The sequence below is a fragment of the Leuresthes tenuis genome, unplaced genomic scaffold, assembly GCF_036924035.1.
Source record: "Leuresthes tenuis unplaced genomic scaffold, fLeuTen1.0.hap1 SCAF_3, whole genome shotgun sequence".
NCBI classification, from domain to species: Eukaryota; Metazoa; Chordata; class Actinopteri; order Atheriniformes; family Atherinopsidae; genus Leuresthes; species Leuresthes tenuis.
Genome location: NW_027325357.1, coordinates 12,650,456 through 12,677,190, shown reverse-complemented (window position 1 = coordinate 12,677,190; position 26,735 = coordinate 12,650,456). Strand labels below are relative to the sequence as shown.

The following is a 26,735-nucleotide window of genomic DNA, read 5'->3' as shown; positions in this document are numbered from 1 at the left end:
TATTAATGTTTGCTCACACTACATGAAATAGTGCATTGGTCAAAATTAGCTTAGTGTTTCTCAGATCTGGAGAAATTTTCTTTTTTTCTCCATTAAATTATTTGAATTAAACATTTGCATAAGATTAATGCACCTACTTGTTATACTGTCCTACTTCAAGTTATAGTGTGATATAAAATCACTCATTTGCTGGGTGAATTATTGTTTTACTATCAATATAACATTAAATGATGAGCGCACATCCACCCTACTAGCAGGAAAGGAAATAAAAAAACCTGCAAGAAATGTTCAACAAAAAAGGCACTACAGGTCTCACATGAGGGCAGCCTGAAAGGTTTGCCGATGCATAATGGGATGCATGATGAAATAAGAATGAGAACATCTCCCAACTGATATGTGACTGCTCCCTGGACACAAAAATCTGAAAAAGGGAGGGACCAGTCTGTGTTTGTAAATGGGGAAATACTTTTAAATGTCTCATAAGCTCTTTGTATGTTCTGAAATTAAACACTTTTACCCTTTATTTGAACACCACAAATACTCTTTCACTACTACAGCAACTGTGTTTATGGTTTTTCATTGTTATTCCATGACATGTGGTTGCCAGGTTCTCTCATTTGTTTGTTCGTGGATACTCTTCTGTGTATTCATGTAAATCTTACCTGCAGAGGGGAATTCAACCTCTTGTGCCTTCAAGAGGAGGCTCAGCCTATTATGCTGAAACTCTTATCCCAACTTGCGTATAAATGCACACAAACAGTCTACATAAAAGGGTGTAAGCATCACCAGTGTGGCAATCAAGCAGATACACAGCAGCTGGAGCACATGTTGAATGGGAAGGGAGGAGACAGCAGAGAAAGGAGAAAGGATAAAGGGAGCTGGTTGGAAAAAATAATCGTGAAAAGGGTTGCCTAAAATAAGCAAAAAGCACTTTCGCTTCTGTAAAGCTGGAGTGCATCATTTAAAATTGCTCATAAAAGATGAGGAAGACAAGACTCTTATGCAAGGAGGAGGGCTGGGAGGATAGTAAGGGTGGAGGAATAAACAAGAAACACATGTTGAATGACCAAGAAGAAAATCAGCGTTTTCATCTTTATTAATGGGGAATTTGAAAGAAATAATGTTATAAAACAACCATTTTATACAAAATATATTGAGAGCGAGATAAGCTTTGTGAGTAATGAATGATTATCAAACATTCATTTTCTTTTGTCCCAGTCCGAATGATGGGTACTGACATGTTGTAGAATATGCATGATTGTTTTAAATAATTCAATAATTATAATTCAATAATGCTGATCATTTTAATACTACAGCAGGTAAAAATCTAATCTGTAGGACTGGCAATAAAAGGGCATGAACGGAAGTATAAAAGGAAGAATCAAAAGAGATCAAGTCTTTGTTTAACCTGCATGAAAAACCTACAAAGCTGAATGCATGCATGTACATTTACACACTCTTTTCGATCGATAGTAACAAAAAAGCTTTCATTCTAGGGTGACAATGAAGGCCCTGTGCACCTCCCTGTAGGCGTTCCGGAGGAGAACATATGGGAAGCAGCTCTCCAGCATGTCTTGGCTCAAGAACGGAGACTCCTCCACAATCTAGATGAATCAGCGTAACAAGTGTTAAAGATTTTTCTTGTAAATTTCATCAGAAATTTTGTTACAAGATCAGAACCGATTTGTTCACATACACTTGATGATAAAGATCTTTATAATCCAGTCAGTAGTGTTTCAGATATATATTTGTTCTCTTCAGAAAGCTGAATAAATCAGAGAAAAAGGTGCATTTATTGTTGGCTACGTTTTGAACAAACTAAAATAGTTTTCATTGCAGCAAGGGAACATGTCCTCCAAAGAAGCCGATGTAGTTTTAACAGAGAAACAGAGAAATAAACTATCATATGTATTCAGCATTGCTTAAAGCTAAGCACTTAACGTTAGAACTGCAATTCCTGCCTATCTCCATGAAGAAAAAAACCCAAAAAACATGTCTAATCTTAGTTCTTACTATGGGAGAAAAAGAAGTCCATTCTTTTTTTAAGAACCTATTTAAAATATTTATATTACTTTAAAGCATTTATTAACTGCTCACATGAATGTATTGTTAATTATTCATCTATTAGTGCTTGAGATTTAAGCAGTTATTCATTGTAGAAGATTCTGCAAGCTTGATGGGTTATTGTAAAGAGAAAAACCTGAATTAATGAAGTGTTACTGCATTTTCCATTAGTCAAATTATAAGCCCACAATAACCTTATTGTAATAGCAAAGAAAATTAATCCCTATATACTGGAGAGCCTACCATGTGCAGGAGCAGGTAGATGGACTCTCTGTTTTTGCTCTCCACTCTTTCTACATTCTGTCCCAGCTGAAGCAAAGTGGAGGAGGCCAGCTGTGGAATGATAGGGAGTTAAAAAGAGACAAATCAAACAACTAAATGCTTTTACGCTGCTGCTGCTTGAATGTTGCCAGGGCAAAAGGTTGGCAGTGTCTTGAGAAAGCTCTTTCATTGAAATATTGTCAGGGTCGTTTACCCAATAAACCAATTTGCTTTCATCACTTTCAAAAAAATTCTGTGCGAGATAAGATCAAGACAAGCATCTGTCAAAGTGTTTGTACTTCGCCATAGCCCATAAACAATGTCCAGGTGTTTAAGATGAGCACTGCTCAACCGAGTGATTTTCCCCTCACAAACTTCTTTCATCTGAATCACTTCTGGAGGCCTGAGGTGCTAGAACTATCCAGTATTTCACATCAAAAGGACACCGAAATCAAAAGTTTGACTTTGCTGTTTTTACTTCAGAGCTTTAAAATGTTGGGGTGTAAACATGGCAAAAAATTGGAAATTATCTGTTTATTTCATTTTAAGTTTCATTACAAACACTGGAAGAAATTAATATCTAATTTTAGCAATAGATAGTAATAAATACCAAAACACATTTGGCTGTCTTTTCAAACCTACCTGGTCTTTTTCAAATCAGTGTTTACTCACCAAGAGAAACTCTTTGAGCTGCTGCTCTATGTTCCTTTTCTGCACGGTGAACATGGCAGCAGCCAGCTGGTTGATAGCTATAGCTAAACAGTGGATGTTGTTGTTGTGGCCTAGGAAAATAAAAATGCAAAAGCCATCAATGAAAATCACTGTAGAAAAGCACGTCCTGTACTTAAGTCTCAGAGAGGATGTTTTTGTGGACGGGGCGACTGGACAAATATATTTAATGGTCTGTAACACTTAAGAGGAAGCACGTTGAGCATGTTTCCTCAGGCTCACAGGGTTAATTTATTTCAAATATGTCAATGGAAAGTAAAGGCAAAGAAAATTATCTGTAACGAATGCCACTTTACTCTCTGATAGAAATCTTGGCTGTTTGCTACTCTTAATGTTTCAGTCTAGGCTCAGCGCCAAGCAGTTAGGGTCAGCAGGGCCACATGCCAAGAGTAACTGTATCGATGCACGTCAGCCGGAGTTATCTGTAAACAAAAGTCTTTCAGCAAAAACGTGTTTCTTATTAACCAACATGCTTTTCTTCGGACCATGTCAGACTGGAAAGTATGATGCTAGTGTTTCAGGGTGGAGTAGCTTTTTTCATACACTATCAGGAGCTGGTAAATAATGTCTGGAATTAACATCCGATTAGTGTTTGGTTGAGGGTTGTCTGGAGACTAATTACTGTCAAGCGGTGTCTGTAGCAGCTGAAATGAGCAACTGATTATTCACCTCCATGCTCTCGGCTGTAGAGGGAGTTGTGGTCCAGAGCCAAGGTAGGCAGGGACACAGCAATGTAGACGAGCAGCAAACAAGACAGCTTGAACTCTTCATCAACTGATGTGCTATCTGCAAGGTTTTTACAGAAAAAAAAAATTTAAAAGGGCATTCTGTCTTCAAGAGAAGTAGTTAGTTACTCCACAGTATATCATGTGCCAAAGGAGGTCTAATAGTGCAAGTATTACCTGTCTGCATACTGCCAATAGCTGTGACCAGGGAAGGATCAATATCGCATTTCAGCCCTGCAGCAGAAGCCAGCTCAAAAACACTCAGAGTCACCTGTAACATCACAAAGTGTTTGATGTCCTCATTCACCCTTTTTTCCCTTTAAAATGATGGTTCACTGAGGTTCAAATGTCATGCCTCATTAAAAATGTCACTGTTTTCTCAGTTCAGTGTCCTGTACCACAAATCAAAAACAGCAGCAGAATGGTGATTTTGTGTAATTTGCCTAAAGAGTGTCACTAAATATTGTATAGGCGTCTTTTGTCCTGTCACACAACTTTTCACCTTGCCCTAATTCTGGTATGCATAGTTGAACTGTCTGGGCAGAATGTTTCCACTGATGTGGTTTCGAGAGCAAAGTTGCACCAGTGGTCAGAGTCTCTCTCACGGAGGCATGATGGGGCTGCTGACGTCTTTGGGGTTATCCTAGCCCAGGCTGTGGCACGGCTGTCATGCCTCACTCAAAAGCCAGACGTAAGTAAAGGGAGGGAGAGTTCATGAGTCACAGTCACACAGATTGCTCCAGAGGGAGATAAGGAATTTAATTTGGTGGGTACTGAAGAACTGAAAAATACTGTTTATTTTAGGCTCTCAAACTCTGAGACTGTTGAAAGTTATCTGTTATCTTGATGTATTAACATCTGCCACACATGCTACTTTCAATGTCAAAGGTTAAATATACACTTGAATGTAAGGCAATATAACATGTCTTAATTTTTCTAACAAAAAGCGAACTGGAAATTAAATCTTAATATGCTGTTAAAAAGCTGTGATGTGCACTTTGGACAGCTACACAAAGATGCCTCTTTAGATAGCAGCTTTCTTTTTAACATCTGTGCTTACCTGAATGTCAGCTTCAGGGTAGATGAAGTCTCTCAGGCACTCAATGGGTCCCATCAGGAAGGGACAATGCTTCCGTAGCATCTAGATTACAGAATTACATGGTGCATTATATTGGATCTCATATAAGATAGAGAAAATGTTTACATTTCAACTGGTCTCTGGCAAAAATCTGTTATTCACCTGAAATATTCAATTTCATTCATAAATTCATAATGTCATAAAACTAAGTGGTTTGAATATAAGTAGGCACACACGTTGTTGTGTTGAAATGTAAACATGAGGCAAAGGTTCATGGGTGTGCATTAAGTATTGTCTGAACATTGGGAGTGAATCCATTCAAAGGGTGGCTGGCACCAGAATTTAAAACTTTATTGCCCATAACATGTTAGAATTTTATGCAGTTTTGTGCCTTTTCTACAGAGTTTTATGTTGGTTTGAAATATTTAGACTGTATGCGTAATAATTTTGTAAACTAGGCTGTTTTTTACTATTAGGTGTCATTAAGAGGTAAGCTGTGCAGCCTAAAAGAGTTCTTCTGAATGTTCTTAAGTTATACGTCTCAGACCCGTTGCTTACTCAGGTGTGATTTTTTATTTAAAGATTTTGGTGTCTTATGTTTGGGAAAATCACTACTTTAAATGTTGCCTGCTGTTCTTGAAAATGAATAAACCAGGCAACATTTCCTTACAGTAAACAACTAGAAAACTTGAGCCTGAAAAACTTCATGAAACACTTTAAAGAGAAATATTTTTCAGTTTTCCTTCTAGAATCTCCTTGGCTATCAAAATGTACACATATATTTTCAATTAACCAGTTTTCTGATTAAAAAGAAAATCCTCATATCGTTCATACTATGTGTTTTCATCACAAAAGTTATAAAAACCTGCTGGACATTACATCTTTCAGACAGTCCTGTGCCATTAATCTGAAGGATAGGATCACTCCGATGATGGTCATCCTCTTCATGACATTGTCTCCACCTAAACGTGCAAATGAAATGGATCAGTGTTCCTTGAGTGTTTATTATGTACACCTCAGCACTAAATGGAGCATGCGGGGACTCTTTCAGAGCAGTGCAACAGTGCAAGTGAATATGTAATTAGCAGCTGTCACTGAACAGTGTTTGACAGTCCACATGGACATTTGTTCTTGAGTTAGCTTCTGATACTGTGACGTCTCTGGAAAAAGTGTTCAACTCTATAAAAACAAGATGAATGTGAGTAATCCATGAAAACACAGACATATACTGATGTGATTGTTAAACCCATATTACAGGACATAATTTGACAATTTGAGTAACAAGAATTTTCTTTTCTAGTTAGCCAAGCTGAGGTTGAACTACATTAAACATTAGATAAGTAACAAGACATGTATATGCTTCCAGCTGAACAAATTAGTTAGTAATCTGGCATTAGGTTTCACATAAATCTTGATGGTAAAGTGTCGAGTTGCCTCGAAAAAGTAGCAGAGCATAGGAAACAGAAATGTCTTGTCAATTCTTTTTCCTCCAGAGTAATCACCATCAAGATTAAACTAGCAATTCAGTGTAATTACATACATACTACTTCAATTGGTGGGAATGAGATAAGACTTCAGTGTGGTAACTTTAGACAGGGAAAGTTTTGATTTATAGAGGTGAGTACAAAATTACTTTTGTGTCAGCATTGAATTAGAAGTCTTCAATAGTGCTCCTTCACTTCTTGCTACTACCCTTCAATCTGTTTCATGTTCCCCCCTCTCACTTTGTGCTTTGTACTGGACCTTCTTCTGTCACTCTCTCTTCAACTCCAATCAACCTTTTGCCTCTACCTTCACATCCTCTCCTCTTACCTCCACCTCACCTTCCTCTCCTCACTTCTCACCTGTCAGCCTCTTTTTCAGATTTGCCATTTCCTCTGGCTTATCAAAGTTGTTTTTCATCTGGACGAGGATATCCATGTTCTCAATCACCATTTTCTGACAGAAGAGAAGGGAGTGAAATAAGTGATAAAATCACCTTCAGTGGTGACTTACAATGGAGAGACCATAGCTGTGACAAATCCGTCTGGCAGTTATTTCTGCGACTCCTGATTTCAATCACAGGTGTCAAAGTGGGAGCCTTATACAGCACAGCAGTATTAACAGCCTTCTTGAATGTAAGAAAAATTAAAAATTAAGTTAATGATATTCAATAAATACAGAGAAAAAGCTTCCCCTAAGACACAAGAAACTGAATTAATTCCAGTTACTTTCTTCCATGCATGTATTTAGAGGAAAATATTTATTCACTTCTACAGTGTTTGTGTATTTAGTTGTGTATTTGTCCGAATAAGTAATTTGTGTTCTGTTCCAGAAAGCAGGTTTAACAAACTCTGACTGTAACTTGAACTCTTTGCTGATGGACTCTTAGATAAGAGACTTTAGTTCCAGAGGAGCTGATCAGAATTAAATAAATTAACTGAGTTAAGTGCATGCATGCATTGTGGGAAAAAAAGCCATCATTAGTGGAGCAGATACTGTGATTCACCACAGCACTGGGTATAAAAAGAGCAGCTCCACCATTTCCTGCATGAAATTTATCATACAGAAACACTGCAAAGATAAGTTAACACCTCTACACTTTATTAAGCAAAGTCCACACATTCACTTTCTAACTGTCTTAATTTTATGTTAACTGAATATAAAAGTGTAATCCAAAGTTGTTTTTTGGAAAGAAAACAAATTATTCTTGAGCACATGGACTCTTGCATTGAGGACTAATTGATCAATTCATCATGTTAAGGTCATGAGTCCTTCAGTAATCAACTGGAATTTTGAAAAAAAGAGAAAAAGCCTTTGAAGACGTAAATCTCTGCAAAATTATTTGTTCCAATATGAGCTTTGATATATACTATATGAATTTAAAAAGAAGCGGTGAGACAGTTAGTTCAGGCCTGGCAGGATGGGAGGAGTCAAAGGAAAGCTCTCACTTTGTTGAAGGTAACCTGTCATTAAGGATAATAAGCTTGTAGGGTCAGTTACCACGGTAACTCTGCAATGGCCTGTGTTAGCTAAAAATAGATATGCTTAACTACCTTGATATTGCTGGTGACAAATGTAAATTTCTAAAACAAACCATTTTTATTGTCCTGTACCTTAAGTTCGGTGACTTGAGAGGTGATGTGCCACATCAGATTCTCACCAAGAAACTTCAGGCCATATGGACCAATTAGCTCTGCCAGAGCCTGCAATTCTGTTCAGAAGATGATATGAATAAGTTAAGATTGAGGAGATACTTTCTGCTCACGGTGTCATGTTTTGACAGGATTTTTATACAAAGCTTAACTCTACAAATTAAATGGACGAGAGAGAAAACATGACAGAAAGTTTGATTAGAGGGTGCAGTAGAATGAGGGAACAGAGAAAACTGCAGCTATAAGACCTTTTACTGAACTTGACATGTGAATGAATATGGATGGGTAAGGACGTATGTGGATAAAATCTGAGCTGTTTCATGGATCTGCCAGTAAATCTCTGTGAGGCCTACATCACTGAGGGATGAATATAGAAAACAGGGATGACAATATGCAGAGGAATGAGTGTGTGCTTACAGAGATCTGTCTATGATGGATGTACAGTGATCACATTTGCTTATATATGCGTGAGCCAAAATATGTAGTAGAATGAACACAGCCTTCAAAAGGAAGTCCACTGCTCCTATGAGCTAGTCAGAGGTGGAACTGCAGGCTGTGTGGACGAGAGACAGAACTGATTTTGGTATAGTTATGAAGTAAGGAGGAAACAGTGGGGAAGATGATAAGCAATACTGAAGTTTATATAAGCAAGATGTATCAGAATAAACTGCAGGACAAGTAACCACCACCATGACAACCCCCTTAAGCAATAATGCTCTGTGAGCATTAATAGGAATGACAGAAATCTACAAGTTATCTTTTGACACGTGGGCTCATGATAATAAATCACACAAACAGAGAATGTGTAAATCTCAAGTATAGAAGTATCTGTCTGCAAAATATTCCCATTCCCTTACTCACATAAAATAAATATGTATAAAATTCTATCAAGGAGATCTGATACCAGCCTAAATTCATATGACTGAAATCCTTCATAATATAGTGGCACTGCTGTGGCTAAACTTCTAACTTATTCTACGACGTGCAAATGATAACAATAGATCTGCTAAAAAAAGTTGGAGCTTTTGCTATGGATACTGAATGCTATAAGTCACTGATAAATGTATTTAGAATTATTGCAGCCAACATTGCAACTTACAGTTAAAGTAAAAAATACAACTAGACTTAGATATTAATTTTTACTAAATCAGATGTTTTTTCTCATTACCTTCTGAGGAGATACAAACTTCCGATACAAATCAGTTTTCCCTGCCTTTTAAATTACAACCATCAAGTTGTGGGGCTGACCTGAAATATCTGAGAATTGCTCGGCTCTGAAATTCGGTTCAGTGTCGGTAGTCTGACTGACAAAGCAGTGCATCGTAGGACAGTGGACGATGTGGGAGTTGCTCGCCTGACGTAAGAGACCCTCCAGGTACCTGATGAGTAGAAAACAATGTTTTTTTTTCAATCCTCGGCAACAAACAAGAAACAGTGCTGCTTGCATGTAATTGTGCTTCCTGTATGTTTCTGCATGTGATAATTGTGCCACAAATGTTAACAGATCAGAGTTTTTAAGGGACATGTCTCCCACACCCACCAGTTTGTGTAGAGGGTTGTAACTGTCTGCCCTCCGTGGGAATCCAGCGGCTGTGTTTGCTGCAGCAGGACACTCTTCACCAGCCGTGTCACATCCACATTGATGTAGCTTGATAAGCTGTGTAGATTGGTTATGTAGGCTCTTATCCCTGCCAAGAGGTCAGAGGGACGGGCTATCTCCTGGGTGGTCTGGTTGTAATTGGCCATTCTCACGATGATCCTGGAGGAACATGTTTAAATAACATCACTTGTCACCATGCTCTGGTTGGACAGATGGGACCTTAAAATTGGTTTAACGAGCCATGTTGACTTGGCACAACTCTACTTGCACAACTCTCAGCTTAGCACATCCACTGCTGCGGTGCTTCACTTTAAACGTGTTTATTTTTTCATGGGGCCCTTCATTCTTCCTCTTTCTCTAACTGATTGTACTTACGATTTTGCACAGAGGGACCAATCATTTGCAGCACGCTGCTACTTAAGGGCGATGATGTTTATGTAACATGGCAGCTAATCATCAACTAGGACATAGAGACTGAGTGGGACATATTCATAGAAACATTAAGATAGCGGTAGATAATGGATGGATGGATTAAGATACCCTGGTAACAAACATTAATTTAAACAACAGTTTTGAGTGACATGAAGTGTCTCTGTGGGGATTTTTAAGTGGATGTTACACAGCTTGACATGAAGGAATCAGAAAGTAAAGCATGCTTCATCACAGTGATGGGGAACACATTTCTCAAGAGCTAAACTCCCTGTGATTCTCCTGATTATTTGTAGGGCATAAAAGAGAGAGAGAAAAAAAAGTACATACAGTTCAACTAATGAGGGTGTGAGATGTAAAATGTTAAACATTTTTGCAGCTTTTGTTTAGCAGAATGTCAGCCAAATAAGCATGAAAGTTTTTGCTCTCTGATTTTATAGCATAGAATCAACAGAATAAAAAAAAGCAAAAAGACTGGAATTATGTTGATATGCAGACATACATGAACTTGCATGTGCACCTGCAGATGAAACAATCTAATGTCAATTTTGTAATGACAAACTCATTGTAATCTTTCACAAGCTATTCTCACGACATGAGAGGGACAAAAATATAACAAGTAATTTCAGCGACTCAATATATTTTCTACATATTTGGGATTTACATTGTCCACACTGTATAGAAAAATACAATTCCCCCCACTTCCTAGTCAACATACTCAGACAGGCGTGTCTCCAGTTGAGAAAGGAGGAACTCTGTTGGAATGACAATGTGGTCAAAGACGATTATGTCACCACAGAGACTGTAGGAGGAGCAGAGCTCTGTCAGAGTCATGTGCATCTTGTCCACGCTAAGAATCAGAGAGACAGAGGAAAAAAGGTTACAAGTCAGTGGGACAAATATTATGACAGTGACTTTAGTGTGGATGTTCAGCTCTCATACATATAAGGTGATAAAGAAGTTAGAGAACTGAAAGGATATCCCTAAACTCAAACAGAGGGGAGGAAATGTGAGAGGAGGGGGAGAGACAGGATTACGATCTTTCAGACTTAATTAAGGAGCTGTGAGGCTATAAAGAGAAGATGACCAAACTATGAAAACACCAAAAATAAAATGTGCTACGAGGCTCTAACAGGCAGAGATATTATATTTCAAACTTTTACTGGCTTGTTTGAGCGCCTGTCAACCTTGACAGATTCAGCTTGAGAGGTAATAAAGTTTAAACCAAATTATGCCTGAGAGCATTTTTACTTTGCCTTTCTAATAAATTATAGCAAGTACAGAGTCGTGGGGAGAAGGGATTGTTTTAAAATTGTCACTGAACATTAGAATAGCAACACTTTATTAGCATCAGTCAGTCTGATGCAATGTGAACATCTCATCATCATTTTGAAGATACATGAATAATTATTCAAGGACATAGCATAAGAGTGATGAAGTGAAAATGGACATTCATGACACAATACATCTTAATTAATGCATTAGATTATCACGAGTCTTACATTAGTTAAGCATTGATTCAGTATAAAACTATTACCCTTAACATTTGGTGAATTTTTCTTCTCTATCAACACATACTGTATTAACTTAACCTTATAATGCCGAGCCAAAAACTTAACAGCAAGTTATGTTGATAATGTGTCATATTTTAAGAAATCAGGGATGTATCAGTTACACTCAGATTTACTAAAACCTTCTGTGTGAGATCAACATATTATGTGATGGTAATAATCAAGAATAACAGGAAGAATCACTGACTTGGTGGACACCGTCCGGTCTTTCCTCAGGCTCTCAGCACCTGGCTTCTCTTTCTGGACCTCTCCTTTTTTTGCCACTGGCTTCTTTTGCTTTCTGTGGCGAGCAGCGCTGATGGTCTCAGCACAGTGCTTAGGCAGCAACTAAAAGTTTATTTTAATTTTAAAATATGAATGCCAAGAAAGACAGAAGTTGGAAGAGACAGAGAGAAAAAGTGTTATAAGATGGAAGATGGAAGAAGAACAATCAAATACAGCAAAACTCCCTCAAAGTCAAACATCCAATGTTTTTTTTTTTTTGTTCATATCGCTCAAGCAAAATTAAAGAAGAGCTTTCGTCATATTAAACTCGAGGGATTTGAGAAACAGCACTGCAATAACCACCTCCAAAGTTTCAGACCTATGTTATCATTTTATTCAAATTCTCAAGTCTGCTCACGGACTTCAGCCGAATACCCTGATGCCAAGCTGAGGCCGGCATGATGATATCTGGATTTGGTATTTGGCAGAATCAAACTCTGCTGGATAATTGGTTTTCTGAAATTTTAAATAGACTCAGACTCCACCTGGTCACTGAGATTGCATTGCTCAGCACATAATTCTAAAACAACGCCACTGGTTTGCTTAGCTATCTGCTCCAAGAAGGTCACGCACAGGCGCAGACTCCTCTTCTGCAATGCCTCGGCCTACACACACAAATCACAACACACAGAGCAGAGTGTGACTGCACAGACAGATGCATTCAAATACTTTGTTCACTATTGGATTGGTTTGAAATAGAAAACATGAAAATGTTTGGAATAAGATGAAAAAAAAACCTAAATAAAACCCAGTATTTTAAAAATTAATATCTTTGTTTCAGTATAGTTTTTAATGAAAAATGTATATTACAGCCATCATGATCTCACATGTCATATAAGAGTTATATACATATATATAAGTGCAGTGCCCCACAGCTTTTGATTAATAAATTGTTCAGAAGTTAACAGAACACTGACCTCTTCTGGACAGAGAATGTGCGTACACTGACTGACATGGGAACAGACTGAGGGGAAGGCCATGAGATAACGCTTCATAGTCGTCTCATCATTGCACTGGCTGAACATCTTCTCAAAGACCCGAGGGTAGAAACTGGGAAAAAGAGCAGAAGCAGTTATCAAATCTGTAAGGAAGAGAAGACAATATAAGACAAGAGAAAAGAAAAGAAGAGACTGACCAGAGGAGGGACAGCTCAGATGTTTCCTGGAGCATTTCTTCCATGCTGTCTAGCATCTTGGTGTGAAACTGAATCATGTTCATCACCTTTGCCAAGTCAGGATAGTCCTTCAATGGAAGAGGGGCCTTATTTATACTTGTGTAGGCCTGAAATGAAGGAAGAAGAAAACTTACACATACATACACTTTATGAATTAACTTTTTGTGGCATTTGAGGCTATACAATTAAAATACAAACCTGTAATCTTAGCCAGTCCAGTCTAAGTGCTCTGAAATCAAACTCTTCTTTGTTTTCCACTGCAGAGAAAAAGGAATACATTATTACAATCTGATGGGGGGTTTGTGTGTGTCTTTGTGTGTCTGGGTGCGTGTGTGTGTGTTTTGTTTTTAGCTTTTTGCTGGTGGATCATCTTACAACTGAAAAAAGTGAGCAAAGACTGTGGATTTCATCAGCTACTGTACATTACGTCAAGAAACTCCCAGTAAACACCATATACACTCTACAGGGTGGACAAAAAAGGGAATGTAATAGTTTTCTACTGCGTCCACAAATGCAAAATAAGACTGTAGAGAAAGAAAAAAAAAACAAACAAGAACTAGAAACATCATCTCTGGGCTGGAGTTCATTTAAGACAAATCAAAATGAAGTCAATTAGGAAATGTTTTTATGCAGTTTATTATCAGCACAGAGTTCAAAAGCAAACATCTGGTATGGTCTGAAGCTACAATAGTTTTTCCCAATCCTGGTTGTTGGGACTTGACTTTGGTATCTTGGGGGGCTTCATGCTGCATTCAATGTTTCCCAGCTTACACACACCTCAATTTAACAGTTCATTAACAAGCTGCAGAACTTGATGACAAGTTCAAAAGGTGGCCAATTAATTTGAATCAGGTGTGATGAGGAAGAGAAACATCTCAAACATGCAGGGCTGCAGGTATTGAGGACAAAAAATTGGAATCACTTTATTCATGTCCACAATATGGGTAACGCATACAGGTAACATCTGAACCATACATAATAGCTCTGGGGCAATGTATGCAGTTTTGTTTGTTTTTCAGGGAAATGCTAAAGTATAATTGGAGGTGTTCTGTAAATATTTTGTGTTTCATTTACAATTTTGAAAAATGACATGTATTTTGTTGTGGTTACCTTGTTTAACTGAAAGAGCAGAGAGGGATGAAACAAATGAGGTCAACAGAACTGACTCTTCCTCGGGACACACATACATGTTCTGAAGTTGAATAAAAGAGTCTTGATTAGTGAAATAAACAATGTACTTAGCATTGATGTTTTTTCACTTCCTTCATCTGAAACAACCACTAAGAGAAATACAAAGAATTCAAAATACCACAACTCTTAAATAGTACATGATGCATGTTTCCAACAAGTCAATTGCAAACGCATGATTTTGTTATCTTTGGGTACCTGCATGGTGTCATTGAGAGCCAAAGCGTCAAACTGTGCCAGGTACTGAATGTGGTAGCGCTGAACTACGTGGTTGTACTTTCTCATTAGTCCTCTTAATTTCTCCATGTAAAACAGCAATTCAGCCATCTGACTGGGAAAAAAGGAAAAAAGTATTGAACACCAAACTCACCTTCATTAACTCAATCTATTATAATTTTGCTGTATTTTTTTGCTCCTTATTATGTCATCTTTGAAATAACTGTAACTAGCTGCTACTCTGTGAAGACAAATATGCTGCTGTTAATTATTGGGGGCTCAGATTAAGCACGGATGTCAAGTGAAAGCAAGAGGTTTTATGATAATTATGCCTCATATACTTCAGTGCGGCTGCCCTCTAGATAACTAAAATTCAACAGATTGCTGCCAAAGTTTTGTGCACTTGTATGACTGTGACAACAGCAGCTGCAGCAGTCCATGGTTAACTTCCTGTGAACCTTTGACCTACTTGTCATTGTAGTCCTCCGGCGTCTTTATCTTTGGCATATTCTCAGAGTGTCTGACGAGCCAAAGGACCTCGTCACGGGAAAATGACAAAGCCATGAAGACAAACAGAGCCTTGGAGATTTGATTGGTTCAAGGAACAAGAAAAGAAGGAATGTTAGGAAAAAGTCACAGCCACTATTGGTTAAATTGCTTCCCGTAGTACTTCTACCTTTGGTCCCAGGAGTCCAGGTTCGTCCTCCAGTACTTTATGTAATTCTTTCACTGCTCCTCTCAGAAACTGCCTCTTATCCCTGTGCATAGCTCCACTGGTAACATGGAAAAGGAATGGACTATTGTCTCTAACTGCTCATTTAGAAGTAAATCCATATCACTGAATATTAATGAAATGAAAGAGGTTAAGTAATTTCACCAGTGAAGTATAACATGCTCACGGCATTCCTTTATGTCTGCAATCCGCTTGCTGTATCTGATAAAAAAGAAGACAGAAAACAATAAGAAACTAATCTATATTCTGATAGATGGATAACTGCAGTGATGAAGGAGGGTCTATGTCACTGAATTTGTTTTAAATTCTCTTCTTGACATTTCCTTTCAAAGTCTTGGCTCAGTTTTCAAGACAATGATAAGTTTTATTAGAATTACTGCACTGCTGGACAACGATCAATACTATTACACTATTAATCATGTCACACTCAATTAAACTCTGAAGTATTCGTAAAGGGCACAAGTGATCAAAACAACCAGATGAAAGAAGCATTATTGTCAAGGTATTGCATAAAAGTAAATTTGCTTAAACTTGTTCCTCTTGGTTATCTTTTATCATTTTCTTGAACCCTCCGTCTGTTTTGTGGGTGGCTATGTATGGGCTATTATTCTATTAGTGCAGTACAGCAGCATATGTTGCATACCCTTTGATGTTATCAAAGAGGTCTTCAGTGACTTTGTGTATGTTGAGAACTTCATCTCTGGTGAGGTTGAGGTAGAGGCCACTCCGTAGACCCATCTTCCACAGCTCCAGGGAGGCCTGGTTTGTATTCAGACTGGTGTGGCACAACAGGAAGCCGACTACAAGTAGAGGAAATTAGCAACAGTTATGATATAGCCTAATGGCCTGGAAGTATTGTTTGTGTTTAATAAATTTGATGTAGGCACTAATTAGATTTTCTTTTCAATTGATATCTTGTAATTTTTTAAATGTTTTTTTCTGAAAAAAAACCCCCACAATACTCCAGTCTTGAGTCTGTTCACTCCTAAACTTTGTGTTTCTAGTCCTAAACAAGTTACTGTCCTCTCGTCACCAACTATAGATCTGTAAAACATCAATGTAATTCTATATCAAATTCAAACAAATCTTGATAATTAATGGTTCTTTCTGCAACTTGATTGAATGCTGTTGAGGAGCCGGGGATAGTGAAAAATGAAGTGATGCTGTTTCAGGAAATTACATCATTCCTACCATACTTTTTGAATAAGGTACTTTTCAGGCTTCTGCCTTGATGTAAAATGGAATAATTTTTATGTCAAAAGGTTGAGATCCAGTCATTGTTTTGTGTTAAAGCCAAACTTTAGTTGCCAGTCATGGGGGATTTTATTCACATTGACAAAGACATCACAGGACAATAAACACTTACTGATGATCCAGCGCTCCATCACATCCATTGACAAGTATTCACATGCCATCTGTGATGGACAACAAGCATGTTAACCAACAATACACATGTGTTTACTTCAGCTGCTAACTACAACAACAGACATCACATTGCCATAAATTGTTTTTCATTCTGCATTGGTACTTTAACTTCCTGCATAACATACTTGTTTTGTATGTAAACTGTGCATTTTACTGTTCGTTCGTTTTTTTCTAAAAATATTGATACTCCACTGAAAATCAAAAGTTTAAATTACAGAATCTACCTAAAGAGACCTATCACTACTCTATTTCACATCTTTTTGCAATGTACACTTTACTGAATTTAGTAAATATTGTGAGAAGACCACAGAGGCTTTAAAAAAATCTTATATATTATTTTATGTCTCTATCATCCCCTCCCTTTATCATAGAAATTTACAGGAGAAGTGGTGACAGGAGGGCGGACTCACAGTGTCACAGCAGGCCGGGTCCATCATGGCCGCTGGAGTGCTGAGCAGGCTGAGTAGCTGGGCGCTCCGCCACTGCTCTGACGGCAGATTCCTGCGAGGGTAGATCATCTTCAGTGAAAGCAATGCTGCTGTTACAGACTGAGAGCAAGACAGAGGAGGAAAGGACAGCAAGACAGGTAACTAACGCTGAGATTTCATAAATAACAAATAAGTCTGAATTTTGGAATAATGTAACATGATATAATGTGAATTGGAAATTATTTATCATTACTTCTATGATGTTATAACAAAAATTCTAAGCAATTGAAAAAAATCTAAAGTAACATGACAGGATAGAGGTGTGAATCATTTGGTATTAATGTTGTGCTTGATGTGGTAACATGAATAAAGGCAGAGTTTATGGTGAAGGTGCAACTTGAAATATATCCCATTTATACAATACAGCATTTGCATTAGTAAGAATCTCCTAATCTGATGGTAAACAAAGACACTCTTATTCTAAGTTGAATTTACCTTTGTGTGGGGACCAAACTCCTCAGTGAGCTTCTTCCAAGGATGTTCATACTCAAGAAACATCTGGCCAAGCCGCGGATAGGCTGGGTCACTGCACATTTTATTGTAGCATGTAATTAATAGGTGTAGGCACAGTAGGAAATGACACAGTTATAGCACTGCTTTTCTTTGCTAGAACAAACTTGTTTACTGTATTGTCATAGTGGGATATAGAAAATGAAATAAGTCAACATCATTTCAGTTTTGGTGGTTGATGTAATGCAAATGTCGAGCGGCTAGCCGTGTGCGGTCTTTCATGCGTCAAATGTACATTGTATGTAGAATGCATGTATTTGTGTTATAAGTCTGTGACTTAAATGAAGATAAGCATTCCGCTATTTTAGCTTATAAATATAGTCAATAAGTCAAAAGTAAGAGAAAAAAACCTTTCCTTCAAATGAACTTGAATGTTTATAATTGTGTGATGTCAGTAGCTGTCTGGCAGTTATTTTTCACCTGCTCCCATTCGTCATCTCGTGGGCACAATTGAACATTCCTGCCAGAGCCTTCTTGTCATCGATTCGAGAGAGCATGATGATAACAGATGTGTAGGTGACGATCAGGTCCAAGTACTTTTTGGTGAAATCAAAGTTAAAAGCCTGAAATTAAAATGTCAGGATCATGAAACGTTCTCAACTCACATACCCCAGACACAATGTGTTACTTAAGCAGTGGAGGCAAAAGGATTTGGTGTGATATATAAGAAAGTATCATGTGTTTAAGTGTCATGGATAAAAATTAATTGATAAATTGCGCAAAGTGAGGCTGATGCAGTGTGGAGAGACAACAGCATAGATTGAATGGCAGGGTGTAGAATGCAGGAGTTAAGATTGTAGTAGTAGAAGTATTACAACTAGAAAAAGCTGTTGCAGAAGTCTTTTTCATCATTTTAAGCTGTCATGTTTGAAATTTGAAATTTGCATAAAAGGCTTAATATTTTAAAAAGTATAAACGTAATAAATACCAAAAGATATAGCATAGCGTTTTTGATACTAAAAATGTAGAAATCAGTGAAAGTATGCAGTGTTTTTAGAGTGCTTTATAGTATTCTCACAATTAATAAATAGAGAGAAAAAAAAACAATAGTTTTCCAGATAGTTGGCTGGTGTTTAACTTCAGTGTTTTTCTTGGCACAACTCAGTGTCACACAGGTACTTACAATGTCGAAGAAGCATTGACAGGCATCTATGGTGTTCAGCAACTCATAAACGTGATCCTGAAGGAATAATTGAGAGATGTATAGGTTTGAGAGTGAAGAGATAAAATAACAAAGAAATATGTAAATTATGTTTGCACCTTTCATTATTTTAAAAGAAACCTTAATAGTCAGTTATCATTAGCATATTACTACAGCAAATTTGCAAATTATCCCACCAGTGACTCTATTATACAAATATAGATATGTGAAGAAAGATGCAAAAGCTGCAGTAATCTCAACTGACAATAGGAATGAAATAATAATGAAATATTTCTTATATCAGAATAATCACTCTGTATATAAATTCGCAGTTCGAATCAAACCATTCCCCAATTCAGCATCAAAACCATTGTCTCCTATTTTCTAAGGAATTAGGTCAAATCTATAGGACACACAGTTAGTTTTCATTGTCTTCCCACTTTTGTTCAACAACATACTAATGGTCGTTTTCACGTCATTGAAAATTCTGATTGAGACAAACAGAGAAAGGGAGAAAGATGAGACAAAACAACGATTACCCTGAACTCTTTGACATCCAGAAAAGAGTCGTAGTAGCTTGCTGTGGCTGCCAGCACCTCAGATTTCTGTCGCTGGATGCTGGTCAGATTTTGCTGTAGTATGTCATAAAAACAAGTGATTGTCATGATTAGCTCCGGTTAAAATGTCTTTAATACGATTTAGGAATGAATCAATTGATGAATGAATCACATGAAATGAATTTTATATTATTAATTATATCATAAATTAAAATTCATCAATCTATTTATTCATTTATTTTTTGTGGAACAGCTGCAAAAGAAAATAAAAACTGATGAATATTGTGTCACAATGATTTCCCAGAATGACAATTTCGTATAATTGCGTATCTACTGAGAATCTTTAGTATCATAAGTAAGAAGCATGAAAAACAAAAATCCTCATATGGTGATATAAAAATCAAACCTTGCACAAACCCTGTCTCATACTTACAATGTTTCCTCTGAAGTCAATATTGGGGAACTTCTTGTTGATATATTTGACGGCAGGTTCCATTGCTTTATTTGTGAGGAAGGATGGTCTCAGCTTGGGATCTGCACATATCTGCAGGTGAGGAAAGGAATAGTAAACAACACAAGGATTCGATGCTTTTAATTTTAATATTATGACAGGAAGGTACATGTTTTCATTTTCTGCAGCTTTAAGAAATCCTTGTGGGTATGATGGTCTTTTTAATTTCTTTTTTTTTTTTTGCTGATGAGTGCCAGTAAAAAAAAAGAGGAACGCAAACAGATCACAAGAGACCCATGGATTTTTTTTGTTGTACTTCCTAAGTGGGAAGTCTGACTGCTGACATGTTCTTTTTTTAAGTACTCGCATACTAGAGCTACATGCAATAAGAAAAATGGAATCAGACACCTGGTTTGAATAGTGAAGCTAATGCAGATGTGCCTTTAAATGTACAGTGTTATAACAGTCAAGGCCGGCCATAAAATTATTCAGGCTCAAATAATTCATATTTGATACTCATCCACTTGTCTTTGCTTTGTTTTTAACTGTGTCAGTGGCTTCACAGGTTAGGTTAGGGTAGGGTAGCGTCACATCAAAGCACACAGTAGTATCTATTTTAATCTAAACTAAACAATCAGTTGAAAATACTGACAAACAAACTCATTTAAAAGGTTTACTAAAGTCATTAATCATTAGAGATATAGAATCATTTTTTCATAGACTTCTAAAGTCTTACTTTTTGCAACAATAGAAGTCACCTCCTGCCACATGAATGGCCACAGTTTTAAGGAACTTCTGCAAGGGTTTCTCTTTTAAGACCTGGAAGTTAGATCCAGTTTATGTTTGCATGCACTTTTTTCACTTCCGAATGCTACTTTGACATCATTTGTCAATGGGATCAAATTAAAATAAAACCACTCTCCACAAACTGTTTTACTGTTACTGTTTAATTCAGTTGTAGAAGAAAAATACCTTCAATATATTCAAATAGGTGGAAAAATTTAAGTTTTTGTTGGGAAAAGCAGGTGTTCGATTAGATGATGATCTACGATCTGAATACATTTTGTCTTATTCATAGTTTACCAAAATGTGTCCAGTGTGTTGCTGCATTTTCAACAGAAGTGAAAAAGACAATTGGCATACCAGTTTATATCAAGATAAAGATCAAGATCAAGGTTCAGCTTGTCTTTTCAGACTTAGTCCCTCAAGTCACTACAGTTAAAACTCCTCGAAAAAATTATTTAGAGCAGCAAATCAACATTGTTCAACAGACCATAAATCAAAGACACAATCTTGAAGCTTCACAAACGAGTATGCGATCATTCATTTTTATACAAATGCACAAACACTGCATGTCACCTCAACAACTGCATGGATTGTCAGTGAACCAAACATGGTGTCTATAAAGTAATTTTATAATAGTTAAGTCCAACAATCTGGAACTGCTCACATGTATTGCTAGATCATTTAATTCTCTCTTAATTCTCTTTTTTGTACTGACTTTTTTTGTTGTATTTTTAAGTATGGGTGTTGCAGCTTTCATTTTAGAACAACTGAAATTTTAGCTGACTGACACCACAGGCTGACTTCCTGTTTGCACTTCCCCCTTATAGAAATAAGCTCAGCTGCAGTTTGGAGACCGAACTGCATATACTGCAAAGCCAACATTCACACAAACCTGTGCACAAACAGCATTAAGATCATCTTAAATAATTTTATTTTTATAGTCCGAGTACAAACACTCGGAAGCCCTTAGAGATTTTGTGCATTTTTGATTATAACTGCTGGTAAGCCTCCTCAGAAAACTCTGGCGTGTGTCTGTATATTAGATGTAATATATTACTATGTTCCTAATTCTTTATGTTGTAGAGAGAAAGTACATTTTCCATCAGGTTGCCATATTATTCAATAGTTCCATGGAAACAGAAAATAAACCTTTACAATAACCTTAACAACTTCTAAATAACAGTAAATTATAAAATTATGAAATATAATGTTACATTTACACTTGGAAATAGCTTTGTGTTGTTGATGAATTTATGTACGTACATTTTTCTTATCACTAAAACAAATCATATGAGCTGAAATAACAAGTTCCCTATCAGTCATTTCTGTAACTTAACCTTCAAATCTTCTTATTTTCCCTCACCTTTTTAATGTAGTTCATCCGTATCAACACCCCATTCCCCCTCTCATTGAGAATGGTGAGTTTTTCAGCCAGTTTCTGCTGGTAGTCCATAGCAGCGGGTTCACAGCACCTCACCCTCTGTTCGAGCCCTGGCCTCCTGGTCTTGTATGTAGCAGTCGAACCCTCAGAGACAAGGGCACCTAAAGCCTCACCCTGTCACTACGTCACATGGGTTCATGGGGTGGAGGTGGAGCCGTGAATTACTCACATCCTCTGACTGCAAAAAAAATTAATTCAGTAAAAGATATAATTGAATCATTCATTATTTAATTGATAAATGTAAGTTATGTAGTTTAACATCACCTGACTTGATTTTATTCTGGAAAGAAAAACATCCAATGATTAAAATATCTCATTATGTAAATTATTTGCACAGACGTGTTTCCTCATTGCTAAACCTAAGCTACTGCTTTTGGTGTTAGCAGTGGCTCCTACTTCCTTAATTCCCTTAACTCTTTAAGAAGGCATATTTGAACAACAATGACAGAAAAATACAAAATTATATGAAGGATGTTTAAGATGTCAATTTAATTAACTAACTACTTTATTACTATAAAAAGAAATGTAATAAAGAAGGTACAATGATGAATTTTAAAAATTGAAAAAAAAAAAAAAAAAAAAAACTTTATACACATTTTACCACAAGATGGTGATATTAACCAACTAAAGCTATTTGCTGGATCAAGGAAACTGAGTCTGAGAAACATTTGAAAGGTACAGTAAAATTCACTGTACTATAAAAACTGCACTCTTGAAAATGAATTAAAAGAATTCAACAGAACAATTTCCCTTTGTGCTAAATTAAAATAATCAACTAAAGTACAATAGGAACACATTATGATTGAGAAACATCCTGGTTTCTTTAGATTTATTCAGTTTAAAAGTAATTCAGACAGTTGTCTATATTTCATTCAGTTCAATTTTTTTTTCAACAAAATAATTATTTTCAAATCTAGACAAGCAACCATCTTGGCTCATGTTGTTTATATATTTTGAAACAATTATGATATTATACCTCCTTGCGAATAGGCCTGCAGAGGAAGACTGTCTTCTTTTTTTAATAGTCCACTGTCTATAAGTTAGTTAAAATAAAACATCTATTGCACATATTTTGCATTTTTTGGATTTTTTGATTTGCCTATAAAATCAAGCTGAGAAAAAAAACAACTTTTGTTTTGTGGGCATTTGTGTTGTCTGTGAATGGACAGAATTCCGTAATTTTCTATATTTTAGATGATGAATTTAAAAGGAACATGTTTAGAGATGCACTTGTCATAATTAGCATTTAAGGCATCAGCATGATTATATGTCGTGGATTGTGGCTACATTTCAGATGTCATTTTGTTAGACATTTTTATTCAGGAAACAGATGCTTTGTGCACAAACTTGAAATGATTCAGGGTGCAATCACAGATCCTCTACTTTGTGGGATGTTCAAAGTATGTGAGTTTGTCATTTTTTACCATGCCACAATTTCATCTGGTCATATGGACGTGGACTTTGCGTTCTGATGGCTAAAAAAGTTCCCTTTCACAGGAAGGCAGTATGAACAGTACACATCCAGCTGTTCACAAGTAAAATTATTCAGACTAAAGACTTTGTCATGTAAACTCGAAAGAGCCAAAGTTATTCAACAAGCAAGTGTTGTGTTCTGTTCTTCCCCCACCCCCCACATGACTCCAATAGCTCCTGTTGGAATTTTGTAACAGGTTAAGTAAAGTGTGAACTGAAAAGGGCAGAGAATCTGAGAGAGAGTAATTTTCTTAATAAGACCCACAAAGGCAATCACAAAGAGTGGACTGTTAAGTCAAATTATGTCTGATGTCAAGTGGAGTTGAAAAAAAAAAATCTGCTTACTATTTCCATGTTGGCAGAGACTGAGAGAGCAACAGACATGTTAACAAGGTCGAGGGAAGCAGACAGGAAGATGTGGGTGTGAGAGGAGGGGCAGAAGATGGGGATTGGCGGATGAGAGGTTACACTTTGTGAGTGAAAGTGAAAAAAAAAATGTATTACCTGGCTTATAAAGAAGGAGAGTGGTGCATGAGGCAATTTAGGCTTCAAAATTCATTATCTGATCAATCAGCTTAATTTTCCAGATGATTTCACTATGATAACAAATAAAGAATATAGAATAAGAATAGAGCTAAGGAATCTAAAGTGGATAGAAAAAGATCAGAGACGGCTGCTGTAAGACTCTAACATTATCTTCCAAATAAAACTTGTACGGAAAATTGAACATAGAGAGGTTAAAAGAAGTAAAAGTGAACTAAAAAGGAGACCAGGCACAGTAAAGACTTCCTTTCAGTCTGTTATGGTAATAATAGAGGAAGTGCTGCCAGCTCCGGCTGCAACCCAGATGTCAAAGGAGAGGGATGGTGAAACACGTGGTCTGTCTAATGACTAAATATAGGCATGCACAAATAGTCTACTGTTTGGCTCTGGTTCTACACTGATTCTAATGTATTCCCAATTAGTTGGCACACTTGAACTTGATTAATGATCTTAAAACAGCTACAACAACTAGCTAGTGCAAGTGTGTTCAGGAGTGTTCAGTAGCAAAACAGACACAGACTTTAGTGAGATGGTGGGAAACAAAACCGAACTAAAAGAAAAGTGAATATTGGACGTTAATCTGTCTGAAGTCCTGCTGTTTAACCCCTGTGAAGTAAGAAAATATCCATCTGTTTGCTTAAAAATACTATGCATCAGCTAAGACGTGGTAAGAAATTAGTTTTGTGTTTACAGTTTGTCTTTACTGCTCTTAAATAGTCTGAACCTTAAAAACAGTGGGTTTTAGTAGCTGTTGAAAATGGTATTTAAAGGTTACCATTATATTTTCATTGTTGAGAACCTATGGAACATCTGCAAAATTGCCATGTGAGGTGAAACTACGACTGCGTTTCACGGGTTAACAGTAATTAAGTGTTACTAATATTGCTAATGCATTACCATCTAATAAATAATGTTAGCTATCCTCCTACATTAATGCACACATGGCCAAGAAACCTTTCCAAAGACATTTTTGAAAAACCAAGAATTTAAAAGATTTAAAATGATTTAGCCCAATAAAGTCCCAAGGACCCATTTGTACATTAAGTTTCATACAGACTATATAAAAGAACTGCCACTGGGACAAATTATGCATTACCATTATAGTTGCAATGTATTACCATTATGTCTTCAGTTTGACATTTAGTTGTTCATATCATCAGTATTTTGAAGCCAGAATGGATCATATTTCGACAAGAAGGAGACTCGCACTGGTAGGCTACCTCGATTAGCAAGCTGCATCCATATACCATGCTTGTCTATATCAATGTGAATTGTCTCTACTCGTCTGTTCAAGTCATAAGAGACAGGAAAAAACTACCAGCTTATGGTGTGCATTGCACACATATGAATATCCAATTGACATTTGATATTCAAAAACAATTGATATTCCATAAACCTGTCTGTAAGGTAAGACTAAAGTGAGCAAAACTGTAATAAAGACAAGTTAACAAGCAGCAAAACTATCAAAATAAATTGTTGTTGTTGTTTTTTTAGTATTAAACAGCCTGTATCAGATAACTTATTTAAGACAAACATTTACCAAATCAAATAGATAAATCATGCTTTTCTCTCACGGTTTCTGTTATTTATACTAGATCGTTGTGTTCCCTGTTGTGGCTAGCGTAACCTTTATCCCTTGTGTCGTGTCTGGTAAGTGAATTGTCTCAACTCATGTCTGCTTTGTTGTCTGGATTATGTTTTTATAAAGGCCTTACCTGTTCAACGTACTTTCCTGCCTTATTTTCTGGTTTTGATCCCTACATTGTATAATAAATCTCGGTTGCTTTACTTTACCCAGCTGTGTCCTATGCTTGGGTTCTTCATTCTGTCCCATCACATTGTCGTAATAGATGAAATATTGTCAGTTAAACCACAGACTTTTAACTTTTTTAGGAAGTAATTCCTTTTGAACTTTGGCAGTACAGGTTGCTGCCAACAATTGATCATTCAAATTAAATTACCCGCAAGTGTCAAGTCATGTTCATGATGATACAGTATATACATGCTTGAATAACATATCCCCACCACCTTGATTGTTTCACAGACACACACACATATTCTGTCAGGCCTGTAATTATCTCTGTCTTTCAATAAAACTGAAGCAGATTAACTAAAGTAGATTTGGCCCCTGGCTATGAGACACACCACTGCATCTAATTACATATGTAATGGTTAAACATATAGAGGAGTTGAAAGAGACAGCATTCTTCCATGGCACGTTGGGACTTGGTACAGAGACGGAAAGGAAAGCAAAACACAGAAGTTATTATGGGCTACAGCTCTGATGAAAAGAGTGGAATATCATTGACAAGCAGCGACAACATGCTGTACATAGTAAATCTTAACACTTTTACTGCTGAAATGAGACATGGAATGCATGCAATGACTAACTGTTAAAGTTAACAAAAACATGACTGATGTCTTCTTAGAAAGTCAATATAGATTTTAAAGTGTATGTATATACAGAAATGTAGCAATTTATGGCAAAATTAAATGAAAATTGATTGGATCCCTAAATAATTTTTGTACTTTTGTGGCATGTCTCAGTTGTATAATTATAAATTTATGTTCAGACAAAATATTGCTTATACTAACCATATACATTCATAAATTGTCCAAAAACAATTAACATATAAATGTGCCTACATTTGATTTGTCAAAACTATTGCTGTTTAAAAACTATTAAAAAAAAAATATTCATGAGCCACACAGTTGCTCTGGATAATATGTTTTGTCAGAACACACAGATGCTGT

The 26,735-nt window shown here is 36.6% G+C and overlaps 1 protein-coding gene across 1 annotated transcript; it reads right to left on the bottom strand.

Annotated features, from left to right (window-relative positions):
• Nucleotides 1-1,083: 1,083 nt before the first annotated feature.
• nckap1l (NCK associated protein 1 like) lies at nucleotides 1,084-22,060 on the bottom strand. Its single transcript, XM_072381865.1, has 31 exons — nucleotides 21,888-22,060; nucleotides 19,721-19,831; nucleotides 19,270-19,362; nucleotides 18,713-18,769; nucleotides 18,010-18,152; nucleotides 17,515-17,605; nucleotides 17,002-17,139; nucleotides 16,533-16,581; nucleotides 15,810-15,966; nucleotides 15,311-15,367; nucleotides 15,110-15,206; nucleotides 14,903-15,012; nucleotides 14,416-14,548; nucleotides 14,140-14,221; nucleotides 13,228-13,286; nucleotides 12,991-13,136; nucleotides 12,773-12,905; nucleotides 12,341-12,460; nucleotides 11,779-11,918; nucleotides 10,739-10,870; nucleotides 9,532-9,750; nucleotides 9,240-9,370; nucleotides 7,953-8,050; nucleotides 6,702-6,795; nucleotides 5,737-5,819; nucleotides 4,840-4,920; nucleotides 3,957-4,050; nucleotides 3,724-3,840; nucleotides 2,998-3,107; nucleotides 2,308-2,397; nucleotides 1,084-1,604 (listed from the first exon to the last, which is right to left on the bottom strand). The coding sequence occupies exons 1-31, from the start codon at nucleotides 21,975-21,977 to the stop codon at nucleotides 1,488-1,490; spliced, it is 3,372 nt and encodes a 1,123-aa protein (XP_072237966.1). The 5' UTR covers nucleotides 21,978-22,060; the 3' UTR covers nucleotides 1,084-1,487.
• Between the last annotated feature and the right edge of the window lie 4,675 nt (nucleotides 22,061-26,735).

Coding starts and splice junctions, on each gene's coding strand:
- nckap1l (XM_072381865.1), bottom strand. CDS start 21,977: ATGGACTACCAGCAGAAACTGGCTGAAAAACTCACCATTCTCAATGAG. Junction 15,013..15,109: donor CTGGACTCCTGGGACCAAAG/GTAGAAGTACTA, acceptor CAAATCTCCAAG/GCTCTGTTTGTCTTCATGGC. Junction 4,921..5,736: donor CACAGGACTGTCTGAAAGAT/GTAATGTCCAGC, acceptor TCTGTAATCTAG/ATGCTACGGAAGCATTGTCC.